At 49.1% G+C, this 19,138-nt stretch overlaps 1 protein-coding gene across 1 annotated transcript in view; it reads left to right on the top strand.

Annotated features, from left to right (window-relative positions):
* The first annotated feature begins 270 nt into the window (after nt 1–270).
* Nucleotides 271–19,138, top strand: part of LOC144782848 (potassium channel subfamily K member 13-like) — a 105,019-nt gene continuing 86,151 nt past the window's right edge. The window contains exon 1 of the mRNA XM_078662113.1: nt 271–727. Within this exon, the coding sequence (XP_078518239.1) occupies nt 271–727 (457 nt within the window). The remainder of the gene's footprint in view (nt 728–19,138) is intronic.

Here is a 19,138-nt window from a genome sequence, read left to right on the forward strand (position 1 = left end):
ACAGATAATTTTTTCAATCGTCTGTGACCAGGAATCCATATGGACCAATATCACTTGTACATTGACCAGCTGGACGTCATGGAGATCGGACGCTGGCCCTCATCATAAGACGCAATCACACCACTGCGGTACTTACAAGGAGGGCTCTCTTCATCTTGGCGCACTTCACCAAAAAACTGACCACGAGCCTGGAGGGCCCTCATAGTGCCAAGAGGCTGTTTAATTTTTGGCATAGTTCCAGTTGACCGCCCTGGCAACCGCCTAACCCTGATGCCTCTGGGCAGGGAGCTTTTGGAGAATGCAGCGGGTCGGTCAGCCGTCCCCAAGGCGGTCTTTAGTGCCTTCCATGGTGGAGTGATGGCCCCAAGCAGCTCCCAGGCCTCGGGGGGCTGCTGTTGTAGCGGCAATTCCAAGTGCTCAGACCTGCCACCCAGCGACGATAACGCCCGCTTTGCCCTACTCGCCCTGCTGATGGTCACTTATTTACTCTGTGGCGCCGGAGTCTTCTCAGCGCTAGAACACCCAGTGGAGCTGGAGAACCAGCAGCGTTGGAATCGGACTCTGAGCGCCTTCTCGCAGGACTTCGAGGTGAGCCCAGCTGAGCTGCGCCGGTTCCTGAGGGAGTACGAGCTCGCCATGGCTGCCGGGGTCCGGGTGGAACCACTCAAGCCCCGCTGGGACTTCGCCGGGGCCCTCTACTTCGTGGGGACCGTGGTGTCCACCATAGGTGAGACACATCTTACCCTTCCCAGCAAACTTGTCTGACTGCCCTCAAACAGTTTTTCCCACACTCAGACTTGCCTTGCCACAGCTCTTCCCCTTTAACACAAACTCTCCTTCCCACACCAACACTCCCTATATCATACTCAAACTCACGAAAACTCAGAAAAACTCTTCTCAGTGCACTCAAACTTTCCTCACCATAATAAAACCCTCTTCACTCTAATTTTCCACATTTTCCTTACATCACTCAGTCTCCTCGCCCAAATCAAGAACTTCATACCTGCCTAACACTCACCAAAGCTCCCAGCCTCCTCCTCACACACATTCATCTCACTACACTCATTCTCCTCAGTGTACACAATCTCCTCGGCTCGCACACACGTAGCACACACAGATTATCCTCACCGCATTCAAATTCAGCTATCCTCACTCAGTGTTCTTCACACCAAACCACTCTCCTCACCGCTCTCAAAGGGTTCGTCACAGAGATGCACTCAGAGCCTTATTCACAAACTGCACTTTGAAGTACGTTTTGTAGTACCACAAACAATACTACAAAGTGCTATTCACAAACTGCACTTTTGCAATAACTCCTACTTTTGAGTCAATTTATAATTTTTCCGTATTGATAAACTGCACTTTTGCAGAAACGTACACTTTTGTAGTACTTACACTTTTGTAGTCCTTACACTTTTGTAGTACTTATACTTTACTAGTAAGTTTCCACCTTCACTGTTTTCTGGGGGAGGGTATTGCAGTACCAGTGGTTGACCATGTGCAGTGCTAGACTTAATACAAAAGTGTAAATTACTATTGATGATGATAGTATTTTATTGTTTCAGTTATTTAAAATGTGAAGCATTAAAACATTACAATAAATAATAAACATCCACCCCCTCTCCAAGATCTAAAAAAGTTTAAAGAAAAAGGTTAAAAAACAGACCTTTTTCTTCGAGATGTTCGCCAGATTACATCGTTTGAGATTTACCTTCCCATCTTCTGATTGCTAAAGATAACAAATGTGTCACCTGTGCTACCTGCTTGGGTGTGGTGTCCCAAAAGCAGAAAGAATAGAATAGCATCACATATTGTTCTGGTCCCATCTGTATTAAAATACTTTTTTAACAGCTTTTTTCTAATGTCTAATAATTCGGGACACAAGCAAATTATGTGTTCCAGCGTTTCCATCTGCAAAGGCAGCACTTGCTTGTAAGTTACTACAAAAGTGCAGCTGGTGAATACAAAAAAGTAGTAAACTTATTCCAAAATGTAAACTTCCCTAAAAGTGTAATTTACCTTTGTGAATCAGGCTTCTAGTCTCGTCACCATACGCCCAGTTTTACTTGCTGCGCTGAAACTCTCTATCACACCCAAAACACGCCTCACCTCATCCAACCCTACTCACACCACATAAGTTTGCTCATCCTCATACCACTACTTCACCTCTCTACTCTGGCCCTTTATCGACACCTAACTCTTCCTAACCCTCCGTTCCTCACTCTCATGCCTCTCCTACACCTCGGTACAAAAGGGGGTGGTGATGGACAGAGCATCTGAACCAATCAAACACTCACACCCAGTCAACAGATCTGGGTTTGATCCATCACCGTTCTTTAGCCCACTCTGCCACTCCAGTTCAGACATGGCTATATGCAAATCAGTCTGACCCTGTGCCTCATGGGAACAGTCCAGCCCGAACTGCAAGCCATGCCTTCCCTGGACCGGAAACAAGCTTCAGAGGACCGGTTTCTGCCATTCCAGCTGTCTTCAGCCTGGCTTGCTTGAATCCAGTGGCAAAGTGAGCAAGGGACTCACGTCTGAGCATACCCTGCCCCACTTATGGCGGCCAAAGCGGTACAAAAGGGGGTGGTGATGGGCGGAGCATCTGAACCAATCAAACACTCACACCCAGTCAAAAGATCTGGGTTTGATCCATCACCGTTCTTTAGCCCACTCTGCCACCCCAGTTCAGACATGGCTATATGCAAAGCAGTCTGACCCTGTGCCTCATGGGAACAGTCCAGCCCGAACTGCCAAGCCATGCCTTCCCTGGACCGGAAACAAGCTTCCGAGGACTGGTTTCTGGCATTCCAGCCGTCTTCAGCCCGGCTTGCTTGAATCCAGTGGCAAAGTGAGCAAGGGACTCACGTCTGAGCATACCCTGCCACACTTATGGCGGCCAAAGCGGTACAAAAGGGGGTGGTGATGGACGTAGGGCTCCACCTCGTCACTTTATGTCTGCTCCTAAATACCCTTTCCTTTCCCTCTTCCAAGTTCTGTTCCCTCACCCAGCGCTGCCAAGTACCTTGGTCCATGAGTGATGTGCTGCTCCATTCCAGGGTTTTTCTTTGAATTCTGGAATGTATAGTCTTGTTTATTCCGTTATAAAACAGGACTACAAGTCCCAGAATCCAAATTAAAAAACGTGGACTGGAGCAACACATCACACATGGACCTGGGAGACTAGACAGCTAAGCGCATCCCATCACCTCTTGGCTTCATTTCACCCCTCTGCATTTCCGTTTCCGTGTCTTGCCCCTTCTGGCGTCGTTATCCCCTCTAACTTCTTCCCATTACCTTGTTAACCCCTCCCCCTCTTATCACCACTTCACCCCAGCATACTCCTACCCATCACCTCTTTCAGTGCCTTACCTCCCCACCCTTTCTCCTTTCCCCTCGCCAGTACTTAATTTGTAAAAAAAAATCAAAATAAATAAGTGTTGGGTCCCTCATAAGGAGGCAACCCCAGCTTGCACCATCTGCCACTGCCAGCGCTGCCAATGTAAATGTAGGTATACTTGTAAAGCGCACTGCCGCCCCATCTCAGGGCATCCTGGCGCTGTATACCGCTGTGGAACCCTTCCTGGCATTCCCTGTGAGATGCTCCCTACTGGGCACCCCCAAGGTGAAGCCAGGCATGCCAGCGCTAATGGGGCCGTCGTGGAGATTAAGCAAGCTATTGCCCAGAGTGGGACCCATGATTAGAGTAGGCACCGAGGCGAGAATTATCAAGTCCGCGGACATTGAGCCCAAGACCATGCCGCGTTGGGAATTGAACCCTGGTCCCGGGCCAAACCTCTGCATCAGGGACTGCTGCTTCTAACCAGTGAGCCACACTTCTGACACTACATACACAGACACTAGCTCTGACACGGCTTCAAGAGTGACAAAGCAGACTTTTCGAGGCCCCCCAAAGCTGTAAGAATGGCTTGGGAGGCAGGTATTTGATGTTTTAATGTCTATTTGGCTACCAAACAACTGTTGTTGCGTTCCTCTTTATATTACACAAACAGCGCCACCACGTGGCAGCTGTCATACGGTCTGGTGTTGGAAATTAAGTGCCGGTGAGGAGCACCGGAAACCACCTGCTCAAATTAAGCCCTGTCACACTTTCCCTCCTTCCCTTCTCCCTCTATACATTCTCCTTCACCTCACACTTTCCTCTACATCCTCACCTTCATCTTACTTCTCATCATCCCTCTGCTCCCCTCCTCAACTCCCCCTCCACATCCCTTTTCAGACTCCCCTCCCCGCCCCCTCCTCGTCCCCTCTCAGCCTCTCGTGCCTTCCTCCTTCATCCACTCCTGCCCTCGCCCGCCTTCCCCTCTCCTCACTCCTCCCCCCCCTCTCTTTGCACTCCCCCCTGCAGCGCCTCTGTGAACATCCATTATTGCCTATTATTGGGGCTCTGGCTGAAGAGGACTGTGAATCAGAGATAATGAGCGGGAACGGAAGATGTGTCAGAGAATATTTTAAGATCTGAGATGTAAAGGGGCTGGGTGGGCTGCAGGGAGTACTTTAGCATGCAGAGGGACACATCAGCGATTAGCACCCAGCAGAACAAAAGCAGAAACATTCTGAACAGGAGCCCGTCTGCTGGGTATTTTCTTTTTTTCTTTATTTGTGCCAGAAAATATGAAAACCAGTGGCGTAACATTATCCCCCGCACTGTGCACGGGTTGCGGGCCCCTGGCCTGAGAGAAGAGCTCCTGGGGGGCCCCTCCGTATAATATGCAGGGGCCCCCCGCATACAACGTTCCTTGCACTCCCTTAGGAACCTAGACCACCCCCTGGCATTCACAGAAGCATTGTAACCCGCTCCGAGGGCAATGCCCGTCGTTTAGAGCCCCCACCCTGTCTCACAAGGCCAGACAGGACCGGACAGGTTATATCCAGAACCAATAAATAGACGCGGGCCTCTTACGAGCCGGTAGGGGGCAGCAGTTAGCCGGTGCAGACAGACGGGGTAGGGTTAAAATGCTTTAGAACCTCTGACCCAACCAGGGCACACGTGTTAAAGAAGGTCTATAGCAGGGCTTTAAGTGTTTGGGTCTTGCCAGTGCACACATCCGCTGTAATTAGAAAAATTACTTAGAACTGGGGGGCATATTATCAAGGAATGGCTTTAAAACTATCGCCGCTTTAGCGTCAGGAAACTGCCACTAAAACGGCGATAATGGGCTTGATAATATGCCGTAAAGAATTCCAATAGCAGCCTATGTTCAGGTGTTAACATGGGCTTCTATTGGAATTCTCTTCGGCATATTATCAAGCCCATTATCGCCGTTTTAGCGGCAGTTTCCTGCCGTTAAATCGGCGATAATTTTAAAGCCATTCCTTGATAATATGCCCCTGGGTTCCTTCTGGATCCTATATTCTCGCTCTAGGGGGCATATTAGCAACAAATAGCGATAATTATCGTTAAATGAGCTTAGCGATTATTTTTTTATCGCAGCGCATCGCCGGATTTTATCGCAGAGATAACGTGCGATTAGCAACGTTTATCTCAAATGCAATAAAATATCCAGCAATAGCGGCTCAATGTGTGAATATCATATGCAGGCATCATTGCCAATAGGGTCTTAACCTGAATATCCACCTCCCATTGGATATACAGGTTAAGAAATGGTCTGAGCAGGCGTTAGGTTTTGGCGATATTCGCGCTTAGTGCGAATTTTTTTAGCGTTTTACCTGCGTTGATAATAGGCGATAGCGATGTTAGCGACTGGTTTCAGTCGCTAACAGGTTCGGTACGCCCACTTTGCATGTCATTAGTGATAAATGTCGCTGACAGGCAAAGCGGGCCCCAAACTGGTCGCTATCGCCTACAAGCTGTCGCTAAGACAGCTTGCTAATAGGGCGATAAAATTATCGCCGCTTTAGCGGTAAAAGTCCCGCTAATGCGGCGATAATGCCCTTGATAATATGCCTCTTAGTTTTACAGACACAAACCCTCATTGATTTCTCAGCAATGGCTCTATGAACACCCTTAAAGTAATCCATGACAGTGATGCAGTCCTTGTTTAGACTTAACGTTTTATTTCATTGTGCCTTTCCTAGCAATATTAGATTTTTCCAGATATTGTTTGGCTGTAGTTCTCCTGTAAAGCGTAAGCTAGATGGAGTCACCTCTAAGTGTCTGGTTGCTTTCTAGATGTGAATGTGTATTTGTAACAGGGAGTGAATGGAACTCTGGAGTTCAGGCTGCAGGCAGAGTGAGTTTCTAGAAGGGCCTCTCAGTGGGTCATAGAGGTGTTTAGACCTCATGCTCATCCAATCCTAGGCCTCTCTGCAGAGCACGCAGGCCGATGGTCGCACATGTGCCAATGGTAATTACCATTGTATGTGAATGTGTGTGTAGTGATTTGTGTATTTGTTGAAATACTGACAGCACCAAACCAAAGGCAAATGCCGTGTTGAGGAGAGAAATCGAGTGTATGTGTATGTGATGGTGAATAGGAGATGAATGATGCAAGGAGGTACATGCAGGAGGGCAGAGTCAAAAAAAGCAGTTATTAAGAGGAAGCAGATGTTGGGAGAAAAGGGGCATAAATGTCTAACCTAGTGAAAAAATTGCAGAGGAAAGTGGTGTGAAGGGGAGAATATGAGTGACTGAAAGACTCCAAAACTTACTTAGTTCACAATCTTACATTTTCAGAATTGAAACATTTGAAATTCTAATTATTCACAACAATAACATTGTTACTCATTTATCTAAAACTGATAACACGCATGGACAATGCGAATAGGCCTGGCCTGTCTTCGGCACATGTTCGTTCTAGTGTGATACGTTTTATTGCAAAACCAAAAAAACTCACAGAGCGACACCCAAAAAGTGGACATGTGACATCTGTGTGAAGCATGGGGTTCTAGTTCGTATGTTTTAACACTCGCTGTTTATCAGGTCGGCCATGCCTCTTGAATTTTTAATGACCCTTCTTTGGTCACTCCCCTTTTAGAGACCCAGCGCCTTTTCCATGTACTAGCCTTTAGCGGCCCTCTGTCACCCTGCTGGCTTTATTGGAACTCTCAACAGTCCAACGCTCTTTTATAGCATTATAGCCCACAACTGGAGGTATACCAGAACTGAAAGGTGCTCTCCAAGTTATAGGCCCAGGCTGCAGGTGATGGCCTATATGAGAGAGAAGGATTTTAATTCCTGTCGTCCGGGGTGCAGCTATAAGAACATTCTACCCAAGTGGGGGTACACTGTTAAAAATTAAAAGGGAGAAACAGGAAGGCCCTTACTGGAATGTTGGAGCAGGAGGTCTTTACCAGCCATTATTGGCACTCTGCCTCTCTATTAGTCTTCAGTGAAGCTCCCAACATTTTATTGTTCTTCTATTTCTAAATTCACTTGTAAGTTTTTTTTGATAAGCACATTTTTATTGATTTTAAAAATATAAAGGTACAGATCAGCCAGAGCACAGAAATCACAGGTATACGTTCATTCACTTCATCATTATACCCCCCAATCAAGATCCCTTTAGGAACCCCTAGTAAAAGCTGGAATCCGGTCAAACGGGGCCTTCCACCTCCCCCAGCCACTTCCCCCACACTCTACGGTGTCTCTTGGCACTCCCCTTTGCTGTATACATGGCTTTCTCTTGGGTCGCACACCAGTCCACCCCACTTCGCCACTTCTCCAGGGTGGGAGGATTAGGACTTATCCAGGCTGCCGCAATGTCCCGCTTCGCCACCATCATAGCTGTGTTGTAAAACAACTTGTCAGACCTGGACTCATCCAGCCCGTCAGTGATTCCCAACAAGGAGTGACGCGGTTCATGGGGAACATCCCAGCCTAGCACCTCCGTTAAGTCTCCCTCAATGGAACCCCAGAACTGCTCCAAGCGGGGGCACAACCAAACCATGTGGAGGAAGTTGGCCGGAATATGCTTGCATCGCGCGCACAACGCATCTGGGCGCAACCCCGCTCTCTGCAGGCGCAGGGGGGTGAGGTGCGTTGCATGTAGGTAGTATAACGGAACCAGCTTGAGTTTGGCCAAGACGGTAACTATTCTAGGGGCCATAAGGGCGTCACGCCAGTCCACATCGTCAAGATGGCCCACCCATTCCACCCATTGATCCCTCAACTTGTCTAGCTATGTGGGGGTGTTATTGACTAGAGTACGATAGATTCGGGAGACCCCCCCTACCCAAGTCCCCCAGCAGCGTCTGATCCTCGGTGAGGCTGTATTCAGGGAGCCTTGTGTCGCTTGTGATGTGTGTGAGAAGGGAGTGTCTCAACTGCAGATATTTATAGTGTTGCGAGGAGTGTAAGGAGTAACGGGTTTGGAGCTCCCGGAAGGACAACATCTGGCCTCTTTCCCACATGTCCCCTAATTGGGAGATACTACTGAGGTCCCAAGGTTTACAACCACTCAACCCACTGACTTCCCGAAGCCAGGCCCCCTGCCAAAGGGGGGTGCACTGGGTCAGCTCTCCCGACCACCCCGTGTGTCAGAGCGAGGCCCGCCATGCCATTAGTACTGAGCGCGTCACCTCCGGAAGTCAGTTCACTCAGTTCAAGCCTATAGGCAGGGTCCGACCAGCCCCCATTAAACCAATCGTGTATATCTAATAGGCGCACCACCAGAAAGTACAGATATAGGTGGGTCATTCCCATGCCCCCATCATAAGAGGGAATCTGGGAGACAGACAAAGCCACCCGGGCCCTTCCATTACTCCAGAGGAACTTTGTCATGGGACTGTCCAGTTTCTTGAACCAGACCTTGGAATACCAGAAAGGGGTGTTCTAGAGGACCTAGAGGAACCTGGGGAGGATCATCATTTTAAACAAAGCTACCCTCCCCAGGGGGTTCAGAGGCAGCGCCCTCCATTTCCGGAGATCCTCTTTAGCCTTCTTAACCAAGGGGGCCACGTTGAGGGACCAGCCCAGGTCGGGAAGAAGGGTGATCCAGATCCCCAGATACTTAAAAGACAGCCGCCGGAGCGGTATGATGGACTGCCACTGGAAGCACTCTCTAGAGAGGTGCAAGGGGACTAGCACGGACTTTATGGGGTTAAGCCGCAGCCCTCCGGCCCGCTCGAAATCGTGCAAGATTCGGAGGCACTTTGGCCAGGAGGAGGCGGGGTCGGACAGGAAGACAAGCACATCATCCATGTACAACGCGATCTTGTCTGTGTCCGTGAGTGGCCATTCCCAACCGCGGAGGCGATCCTCAGCCCGCACCAGGGACTCCAAGGGTTCCATCTCACTTGTAAGTTTTACTTTTTCAACTCACCAAGCTATACTAACAGTGTTATGTAAGTAATCCAGTATATTAGCATGTGCAAAAAACATCCCAGCTACGGGCAATTATGTTAGGAAAAACTTATTAAAATGCATCTGATGGAACTATTCTATCAAAATGGAATTTTGTGAGCGGGACATCCCAGTCACGTTCATTGCATTTGGCCCTGTTTAAAGAATCTAAAAGGTGCAATTAGCCCCATCACAAATATAATTCACTTTAATCCTTATTCACCAACTTGTATTAATAAACTGAATAAACGGACCCAATAAAAAATCGCTTCCAGGCCAGGTAGACAATCATAATCGTGGCACGTGAGTTAGTTATTTAGGCGATTTTCCCTTTCACATTTATCTGAATACTCAATGAAGAACTGAGGGCAGTTATTTATTCTTGACTGATTGGGAATACCAAGGTCTGATTGGACCTCGGTATTGGTTCAAACATCAGCTGTAGTCGTTTCCGAACTTATATCTTTTTGAATGTCCATGATTTGTGTAGTATAAAAAATGTGTTACAAGCCTCTGCTTTTTCCAGGGATCCATTTTAGCAAACACAGGCCCCCTTACAAGCTCAACTCAAGACAGGGATCTTTAATATAAATGCCTTGCTACTGAATAGCTTTAAGCTGAGACCATCAGTTTGTGCCTCCGTGACATTTGCATGCAATTTGAAGAAATATGTAGCCGTGTATTTACGTCTCCCAAAATCATTAATACGGTCCTTGACAAGAATTGAGGGGTATATTATCAACAACTAGCGATAATTTTTGTCTCTAACTTGTTTAGAGACAAAAATTATCGCCGCACATCGGCGATTTTTATCGCAGATAAACCTTGCTATTAGCAAGGTTTATCGCAAATGCGATAAAAAACGCCCGCAATGCATGAATATCGCTGAAAAGTCAGCGATATTCATGCATTATCGAGCAAATGCTCTTAGCCATGTTATCCACCTCCCATTGGATAACATGGCTAAGAACTGCTCAGGGCAGGTGTTAGCTTTTGGAGATATTCGCCCTTAGCGCAAATATCTCCAAAAGTTGGTAATAGGAGATAGCGATGTTAGCGACTGTTTCCAGTCGCTAACATCTTGGCACGCCCACTTTGCATATCATTAGTGATAAATATCACTGACATGCAAAGTGGGGCCCATGATGGTCGCTATCTCCTATTAGCTGTCGCTAACTGGTGTTAGCGACAGCTTGGTAATAGGGAGATAATTTTATCTCCGCTTTCTTGGCTTTTAAAGCCAAAAAAGCGGAGATAAAACCCCTTGATAATATACCCCTGAGTACCTAGAGGCTTCCAGAGGGAGTGTCTCCGAAACATTCATGCTTTTTCATAAGGTATCACAATGGACTGCCATCCCCTTTTTTCTTGGTCAGTTTAAAACCAAATTTCCAGACACACAGGATTAAAAAGTTTAGGCCAAAACTTAATTTTTATAGCCATTCTTCAAGGTGTAGATTAGAACATGTCTAAAAATCCCCAGGCTCATACGCCAATAAAAACAACGAATTCAATAAATGAAAAACACTTTGTGTATTACTTATATGTTATGATAAAAGCATATATAACTATACTTGAGGTTGAAACATGTTAATACCATTTTTTTCAGTGTATGATTTGAAAAGAGGGTGTACAGTTATCAGGCCAGTTCTTGTTGGCCACGGAAGCTCAAGGGAAACTGGGAAATCTGTGTAACAAGTAATCAAGCAATTAATCAGGGAGTTGAAAGCGTACTACTCACCCGTGAGGGTCTCAAAGCACTGCTTGGATGGGGGGGGGGGGGTCAGCAGTTCTGTTCAGTCGAAGAACCAGGTCTTGAGCGCCTTCCAGAAGGAGTTCAGGGAGGGGGCGAGTCTGATGTTGATCAGGAGCTCGTTCCAGGTCCTGGCCGTGATGTAGGAAAAGGCTCTTCCCCCTGTTCTGGCTCTGCGGATGCATGGAATTTCGGCGAGGGCGAGGTTGGTGGATCGGAGGTTTCTTTTGGGTACGTGGAAGGCGATCCTCTCGTTGAGGTATTGGGGTCTGGTGTTGTGAAGACATTTGTAGACGTGGGTGAGTATCTTGAAAGTGACCTTCTTCACAATTGGGAGCCAGTGGAGGTTCCGTAGGTGTTGGCTGATGTGCTTGTGTCGAGGGATGCAGAGGACGATTCTGGCTGCAGTGTTCTGTATTATCTGGAGCTTGCGGAGTAGAGACTTGTTGATGCCGGCATAGAGGGCGTTTTCGTAGTCCAGTCTGCTGGTTAGGAGTGCGTGGGTGACTGTCTTCCTTAACTCGGTGGGGGGGGATCCATTTGAAGGTCTTGCGGAGGATATGGAGGGTGTTGAAGCAGCTGGAAGCAACAGTGTTGACCTGTCGGTTCATGGAGATGGAGGAGTTGAGTACGATGCCGAGGTTTCTGGCGTGGTTCGTGGGAGTCAGAGGGCTGCCGAGGGCGGTGGGCCACCAGGTGTTATTCCATGCTGACAGGGTGGTTCCAAGGATGAGGACTTCTGTCTTCTTTGAGTTGATCTTCAGGCAGCTGTTGCTCATCCGGGATGCAACGTCTTGCATTCCTTCCTGGAAGTTGAGTCTGGTGGTGGTGGGGTCCTTGGTGAGGGAGAGGATAAGCAGGGTGTCGTCGGTGTAGGATTCTATGCTGAGGCCGAGCTGCCTGACAATGGCAGCGAGGGGGGCCAGGTACATGTTGAAAAGGGTTGGGCTGAGTGATGATCCCTGAGGTACTCCGCAGTAGATTCCTGTGGGTTCGGAGAGGGAGGGTGTATTTAAGAGACAAGTGTAAATTAAAGGGACGTGTATTGCCTCTTGTCCCTTAAATCTGAGGAACTTTAGTCCTCTTTGAGCCTCCTCTGCAGACTTTGATGAGGGCGAGCAGTCCAAGCTTTCTCCAGGTGGGTGAAGTGCGGTAGATACTCAAATACGAGTAATATTTGAATGGTACATAGTAAGAGAAATTTCCAGCCAATGGTATAGTTTAAAAAAATATATAATCTGTCGGCATGGCTGCACAGGTTGTGGTAAGACAGTCCTTTCTATGGGCTCCACATTGCCGTAGTTTAAACTGGATGCATCCCTGATCTGGTGCAGGTCCAAGAGTAGCAAACAAGGGAGAGGTACAATACCTCCTGTGCTATTACTGCACCCTTTGGAAGTTTCTATATTGCACCTTTGGAGGTCTGAAGCTGGAGAGAACACATTTTATGCCATGAATATCAAGATGGCAGTGCCCACCTAGCACAATGATCAAGCGGCATATGAGGAAGTGGCACCTCGGCGGGTGCGGGAGTCCTCACGGTGCTGGGGCAATTAATTTAGCAGAAATGGTGATTTGCACAGGAGGATCCCATTGTGAATCAGTTCCTGACCGGGTGAGCTGTCAGTACACAGAAAACTTGGTGGAGTTGAGGCTAAAATAACAGGAATATAGAGATGAACCTCTACTCCTTGGCATCCACAGGGAAAGTGTTACACCTATAGAGGTGAATTCATGTATCCGTGGATAAATACTGTATCCTAAATATCATTTATACAAACGTTGTCTATTGGTTATAGATCTTCTAATATTAATTCCATTGGCGCAATATTTTTTGTAGAAGATGGTTAGGAGTTAATATTTATGCCAAGCATATCTGAAACAGCTGTTCTGGTACCAAACTTAGGTTTCTTTTGGGGCTGGAAGGGTTAAAAATCACTATTCTCTCCAGAGTTAAACAAGCATTGGAAATGCAATAGGTCTCGCATTAGGAAAGTTTGACTTTTTTTATTTATGTGTTGGTTTTGAAAATAGCAAAATTAATAGCTTTGTCAGTTACAATGTCAATAGTTTTAACTTTCGCAAATGTGACACCTATAGCATTTGTAATGCAATGTGTGTTGGATTTACGTGACTTAGATGTATTGATATTACAAATAACAATGGCTTTTAATTTTGTGAATAATTATTACTTAAATAAAATGTATTGTAATTTATAATGGCAATAGCTTAAACGTTTGTAAATATCTTTTGTGAAGATTATGTTCAGTGTATTTTATTGTGACGAAAATCCAAGAACCTTGCATTTGCACCTCCACACACACAGAGCGACATACACACACACACACACACACACACACACATATAGATGTGGTGGTGGTGGATCTGGGGGATATGGTGGTGGTGGATGTGGTGGTGGTGGTGATGGTGGATGTGGTGGTGATGGGGGTGGATGCGGTGGTGTTGGTGGTGGATGTGGGGGTGGATGTGGTGGTGGTGGATGTGGTGGTGGTGGATGTGGTGGTGGTGGATGTGGTGGATGTGGTGATGGTGGATGTGGTGATGGTGAATGTGGTGGATGTGGTGGTGGAAATGATGGTGGTGGGTGTGGTGGGTGTGGTGGATGTGGTGGTGGTGGATGCGGAGGTGGATGAGGTGGTGGATGTGGTGGATGGGGTGGTGGTGGATGCGGTGGTGGTGGATGTGGTGGTGGTGGATGTGGTGGTGGATGTGGTGGTGGAGGTGGTGGTGGATGCGGTGGTGGATGTGGTGGTGGATGCGGTGGATGTGGTGGTGGACGTGGTGGTGGGTGTGGTGGTGGGTGTGATGGTGGATGTGGTAGGTGTGGTGGATGTGGTGGTGGATGCAGTGGTGGTGCATGTGGTGGATGCGGTGGTGGTGCATGTGGTGGATGTGGCGGTGGATGTCATGGTGGATGTCGAGGTGATAGTGGATGTGGTGGTGGATGTGGTGGTGGATGTGGTGGTGGATGTGGTGGATGCGGTGGTGGTGGTGGATGCGGTGGTGGTGAAAGTGGTGGTGGATGTGTTGGAGGATGTGGTGGAGGATGTGGTGGATGATGTGGTGGATGATGTGGTGGTGGTGGATGTGGTGGTGGTGGATGTGGTGGTGGTGGATGTGGTGGTGGTGGATGTGGTGGTGGTGGATGTGGTGGTGGTGGATGCGGTGGTGGATGCGGTGGTGGATGCGGTGGTGGATGCGGTGGTGGATGCGGTGGTGGATGTGGTGGTGATGGTGGATGTGGTGGTGGATGTGGTGGTGGATGCGGTGGTGGTGGATGCGGTGGTGGTGGATGCGGTGGTGGTGGTGGATGGGGTGGTGGTGGTGGTGGATGTAGTGGTGGATGTAGTGGTGGTGGGTGTGGTGGTGGGTGTGGTGGATGTGGTGGTGGATGTGGTGGTGGATGTGGTGGTGGATGTGGTGGTGGATGTGGTGGTGGATGCGGTGGTGGATGCGGTGGTGGATGCGGTGGTGGTGGATGCGGTGGATGTGGTGGTGGATGTGGTGGTGGTGGATGTGGTGGTGGATGTGGTGGTGGTGGTGGGTCTGGTGGATGTGGCGGTGGATGTGGTGGTGGATGTGGAGGTGATGGTGGATGTGGAGGTGGATGTGGTGGTGGATGCGGTGGTGGTGGATGCGGTGGATGTGGTGATGGTGGATGCGGTGGATGCGGTGGTGGTGGTGGCGGTGGTGGATGGGGTGGTGGTGGTGGTGGATGTAGTGGTGGTGGGTGTGGTGGATGTGGTGGTGGATGTGGCGGTGGATGTGGCGGTGGATGTGGCAGTGGATGTGGCGGTGGATGTGGCAGTGGAGGTGATGGTGGATGTGGTGGTGGAGGTGATGGTGGAGGTGGTGGTGGAGGTGATGGTGGATGTGGTGGTGGATGTGGTGGTGGATGCGGTGGTGGATGCGGTGGTGGTGGATGCGGTGGATGTGGTGGTGGATGTGGTGGTGGTGGATGTGGTGGTGGTGGTGGTGGGTCTGGTGGATGTGGTGGTGGATGTGGTGGTGGATGTGGTGGTGGATGTGGTGGTGGATGCGGTGGTGGATGCGGTGGTGGATGCGGTGGTGGTGGATGCGGTGGATGTGGTGGTGGATGTGGTGGTGGTGGATGTGGTGGTGGTGGTGGGTCTGGTGGATGTGGCGGTGGATGTGGTGGTGGATGCGATGGTGGATGTGGTGGATGTGGCGGTGGAGGTGGTGGTGGATGCGGTGGTGGTGGATGTGGTGGTGGATGCGGTGGTGGATGCGGTGGTGGATGCGGTGGTGGTGGATGCGGTGGTGGTGGATGCGGTGGTGGTGGATGCGGTGGTGGTGGTGGTGGTGGTGGATGTAGTGGTGGTGGGTGTGGTGGATGTGGTGGTGGATGTGGCGGTGGATGTGGCAGTGGATGTGGCGGTGGATGTGGCAGTGGAGGTGATGGTGGATGTGGTGGTGGAGGTGATGGTGGAGGTGGTGGTGGAGGTGATGGTGGATGTGGTGGTGGAGGTGATGGTGGATGTGGTGGTGGAGGTGATGAAGGATGTGGTGGTGGATGTGGTGGTGGATGTGGTGGTGGTGGATGCGGTGGATGTGGTGATGGTGGATGTGGTGGATGCGGTGGTGGATGTGGTGGTGATGGTGGATGTGGTGGTGATGGTGGATGTGGTGGTGATGGTGGATGTGGTGGTGATGGTGGATGTGGTGGTGATGGTGGATGTGGTGGTGATGGTGGATGTGGTGGTGGTGGATGTGGTGGTGGTGGATGCAGCAAACACATGCACACTCAACACTGCACACTTTCAAGGCTGATGCAACGGTGTAAACAATGTCACCTCTTCCACTGCACAACTGGACAGTCAGTGTACAGAACCGCCTTTAAATAAAACCCATTTGCACCTCGAAAACAAGTCCATCTCCTCCCGTTTAAGCTGGCTCTTGGAAGAGGCACAAAGGAGAGGGGATAAGGAAGGGGTAGGGCAGGAGGCTTTAGCAAGCGCGGCCACACGAAAGCTAAAAGTGAAAGTTTATTTCACTGCACTTGTGACTCCTCTCCCCCATAGCCACCTAACCTTACATTTAAGACCATACAGTGGAGTAACTGTTATATTTTAATGGCATTTCCCCATGTGCGTACCGGTAACCACCGGCTCAAATTATGCCCCTCTCCATGTGCCTGCGTTACGCCCCTGGGTTAACAGAACCCCAAAAGCCTGGAGTGTAGACACAAAAAAAACTCAAATAAGTTGTAAAAGAAGAGACACACGGTAAACAGCGTAAATTCGTAAAGGCGAGGACGGGGCAGTAAAGGCAGCGTAGGCAGAAAAATAGAGAGAGATGGGGGGGGGCAGAGTGTGAAGGGAGCATGGGTCCGAGAGAAGGAGTGGGTAAGGGAGGAGAAGGTGTTGGAAGGGAAGAAGTAACAGGGAGAGAAGAGCCGATGAAGAGGGGAGAGCATGTGTGTTAGGGAGAGTGTAAGAGGTAAAGCATGTGGGAGATACCTTGGAGGGTAGGACATTGTTAAAGGGTGAGGAAGGTGGGAGGAAGCAAGCGAGTACGATGGATGGAAGGCTTGGGCTGTGTGTGAGGGGGTCGTCGAATGACAAGTCAGGGAGATGAGGCAGAGGGAGGAGATGGGAAGGGAAAGCCGGAAAGATGGGACTAAACAGGTATAAATGTGAGAGGACGAAGAGGAGTCCGACAGGTGAAGGAGCAGGGAAAGCGAGTGAAAGTGTGGAGAGCCTGCGTGAGAGGGTGTAGTGTTAGAGAGTAGGGAAGAGTAAAAGTGCAGACGTGGAGAGTTGAGGCGTGGGGGGTAGCAGTTTGTGGTACAGAGCAATTTGCGCAGTTGGTTAAGAATTAACAAGCTCTTGGCACTGCTGTGGGGGGCATGGCGGGAGCGCATTGCTCCAAATGGTGGGTTGTGACGTGGCTGTTGTTGTGCTGAAACAGTTTCACCGACCAGAGACTTGGAGACCAGAGTTCGAGCCTAGGCGTTGGCTCAACGTTAATCTCCTAAACTACTAATTTAAATACACAAATCACTGGAATCGACTAATTAAATAAAAAATAAAAAATAACAGCGATCTCGAAGTGTTGGGGTTAGGGGGAGACGAAGTAAACAAGCATTGGCCGTGAAAGAGACAGGCCTTGAAAGTGCGGCCTTGAGACTTGGTAAAAGCTTGCGAGAATGAGAACAAAACAAGGAGAGCGAGGGATAGAGAGGAGGCGGGGCGGGGAGCAGAGCCGGGGAAGTACATGCGAGTCATGGCCTGCGGCCGTGAATAAGTGACGGCTCAGGATCGGGGCCGGAGTGGTGCCGAAGGGTGTGAAGGAGGGGGGTGGGCGGGGAGCGTAGGGATGGCTCAGGCTTGGGCCGAAGTAATGACAAAGGGTGTGAAGGATGGGGGTGGGTGGGGAGCGTAGGGACGGCTCAGAGGCCTGAGGCAGAGCGCACCATATGGAGAGGGAGGGGGGTGGCAGTGGGATGGTGATTGATGGGTGGGGCAGTGCTGGGGAAGCCTTTGATGTGGCCTGGCGGCCGTGGAGAAAGTGCCCTGAAGAAATGCGACACGGCAGACAGGGGAGGGGGCGGAGCGGGGGTGTGGGAGGAGTGCGGCTGAGGGAAAAGACATCCAGGCGGCTGGGGGCATGTGCACGCGCTTTTAATGTCAATGCGCATGCGCATTGAGCTTGAATTTCACGGGCACTGCAAGGAATCGCCATGATTCCTTGCAAGTTGGTTAAAGACTGTTTAAGCCCCAATAGTCTCGCAAGCTCGATGCGCATGCGCATCGACAGGCGAGACCTAAAAAGGGTAGGAAAGCTTTCTGATTAGTGTACAGGACAATCTTCACTGAATTACTTCATGCCTATCCTGGTGCTCCCGTTTTCTATGTAAAACATTAAACTAACACTTTTAATCTGTCTTTCTGGTTTCCTTTTAGGGCTCTATGGTGTTTAGCCTTTCCACAGCTCTTTTAAATTGAAGGATGTAAGACTGTGAACAGGTGTGCATGCCAAGGAATTGTATAAGTCCCTACCCCTCCCATCTCAGTGCAGTTTATCCTCGAGATCACCACTCTTGCTCCCTTTCACCTTTTCTTATGTAGTCCGTGCTTTTTTAAATTCAAACTCGTGTCACTGGGATGTGCTGTTAGATTTTTTGAAACACATGGGGGACCTCTTCTTTTTAGGTCGAGCCCACCAGTGAGCACAGCGCTGTCTGGTCTGGTTGTGAAAGACATTCTGGTCTTACCAAAAAATAGAGAGATAGGCATGCAGCTCACCCACTGCTTATCTGTAGTTGGCTTTACTGTCTCTTTCATTTGTCTACTTAGTGTTGGATGGCTTTCCTTGTCCATCTTCCATCTGTCTTACCATTGGAGCATTTCCAATGAACTTGTGTTCTTCCACTGCTCACTGCTAGGTAACTACTTTTTTTGGTCTTAATCACTCCACAAGAGTGCGTGTATTTTCTAGCTTGCTCCCTAATGTGCTTCTCTTCCATTTCCACGCTCCATGTTCACTTCCACCCTTGTGCCTTTTCCCACCCTCCTCTGTGATGTGCTCGCCCTGCTGTACTTCCCGCCCGTGTTGCCTAATCACGTGTCGGTGCTTCTAATCCTAGCTTCACATTGCTCTCTCTCTCTCTCACCCCTTTGCTTTTCTGCCCCACATACCACGTTGCTCTCTCTCTCTCCCATTTGTTTTTCTCCACCCTATTCATGTTCTTTCTGTTACTTCCCCCCACATGTTGCTTCCACCTCCTCCACTTCCCCTTCGCTGCTTCTGCCCTCCGTGTTGCTTTCTCCTCCCTCATTATAAAAACTCATGCTTTTGCATGTTTTTTTGTTTTTATTTAAAGATCCAACTTGGATCAGTAAATAAAAAAAAAACGTGCCCACATTCTTTTGTAGGCAGTGCATGCCTACAACAGAAGGGGTTTTCAATTTTTCTTTAGCCATGCTACAAAGCATTGAATAATCTGTACAACATTGCTAAAAACCCATTGGCAAAGCCAATAGGTCCCAGGGCTGAGACATATTGGCTTTGCCAATGCTTATTTGTGTAGTTTCAATTGCGAAATACATTTAAAATGCTTTTAATCAAAGTAT

The sequence above is a fragment of the Lissotriton helveticus genome, chromosome 9 (assembly GCF_964261635.1).
Source record: "Lissotriton helveticus chromosome 9, aLisHel1.1, whole genome shotgun sequence".
Lineage (NCBI taxonomy): Eukaryota > Metazoa > Chordata > Amphibia > Caudata > Salamandridae > Lissotriton > Lissotriton helveticus.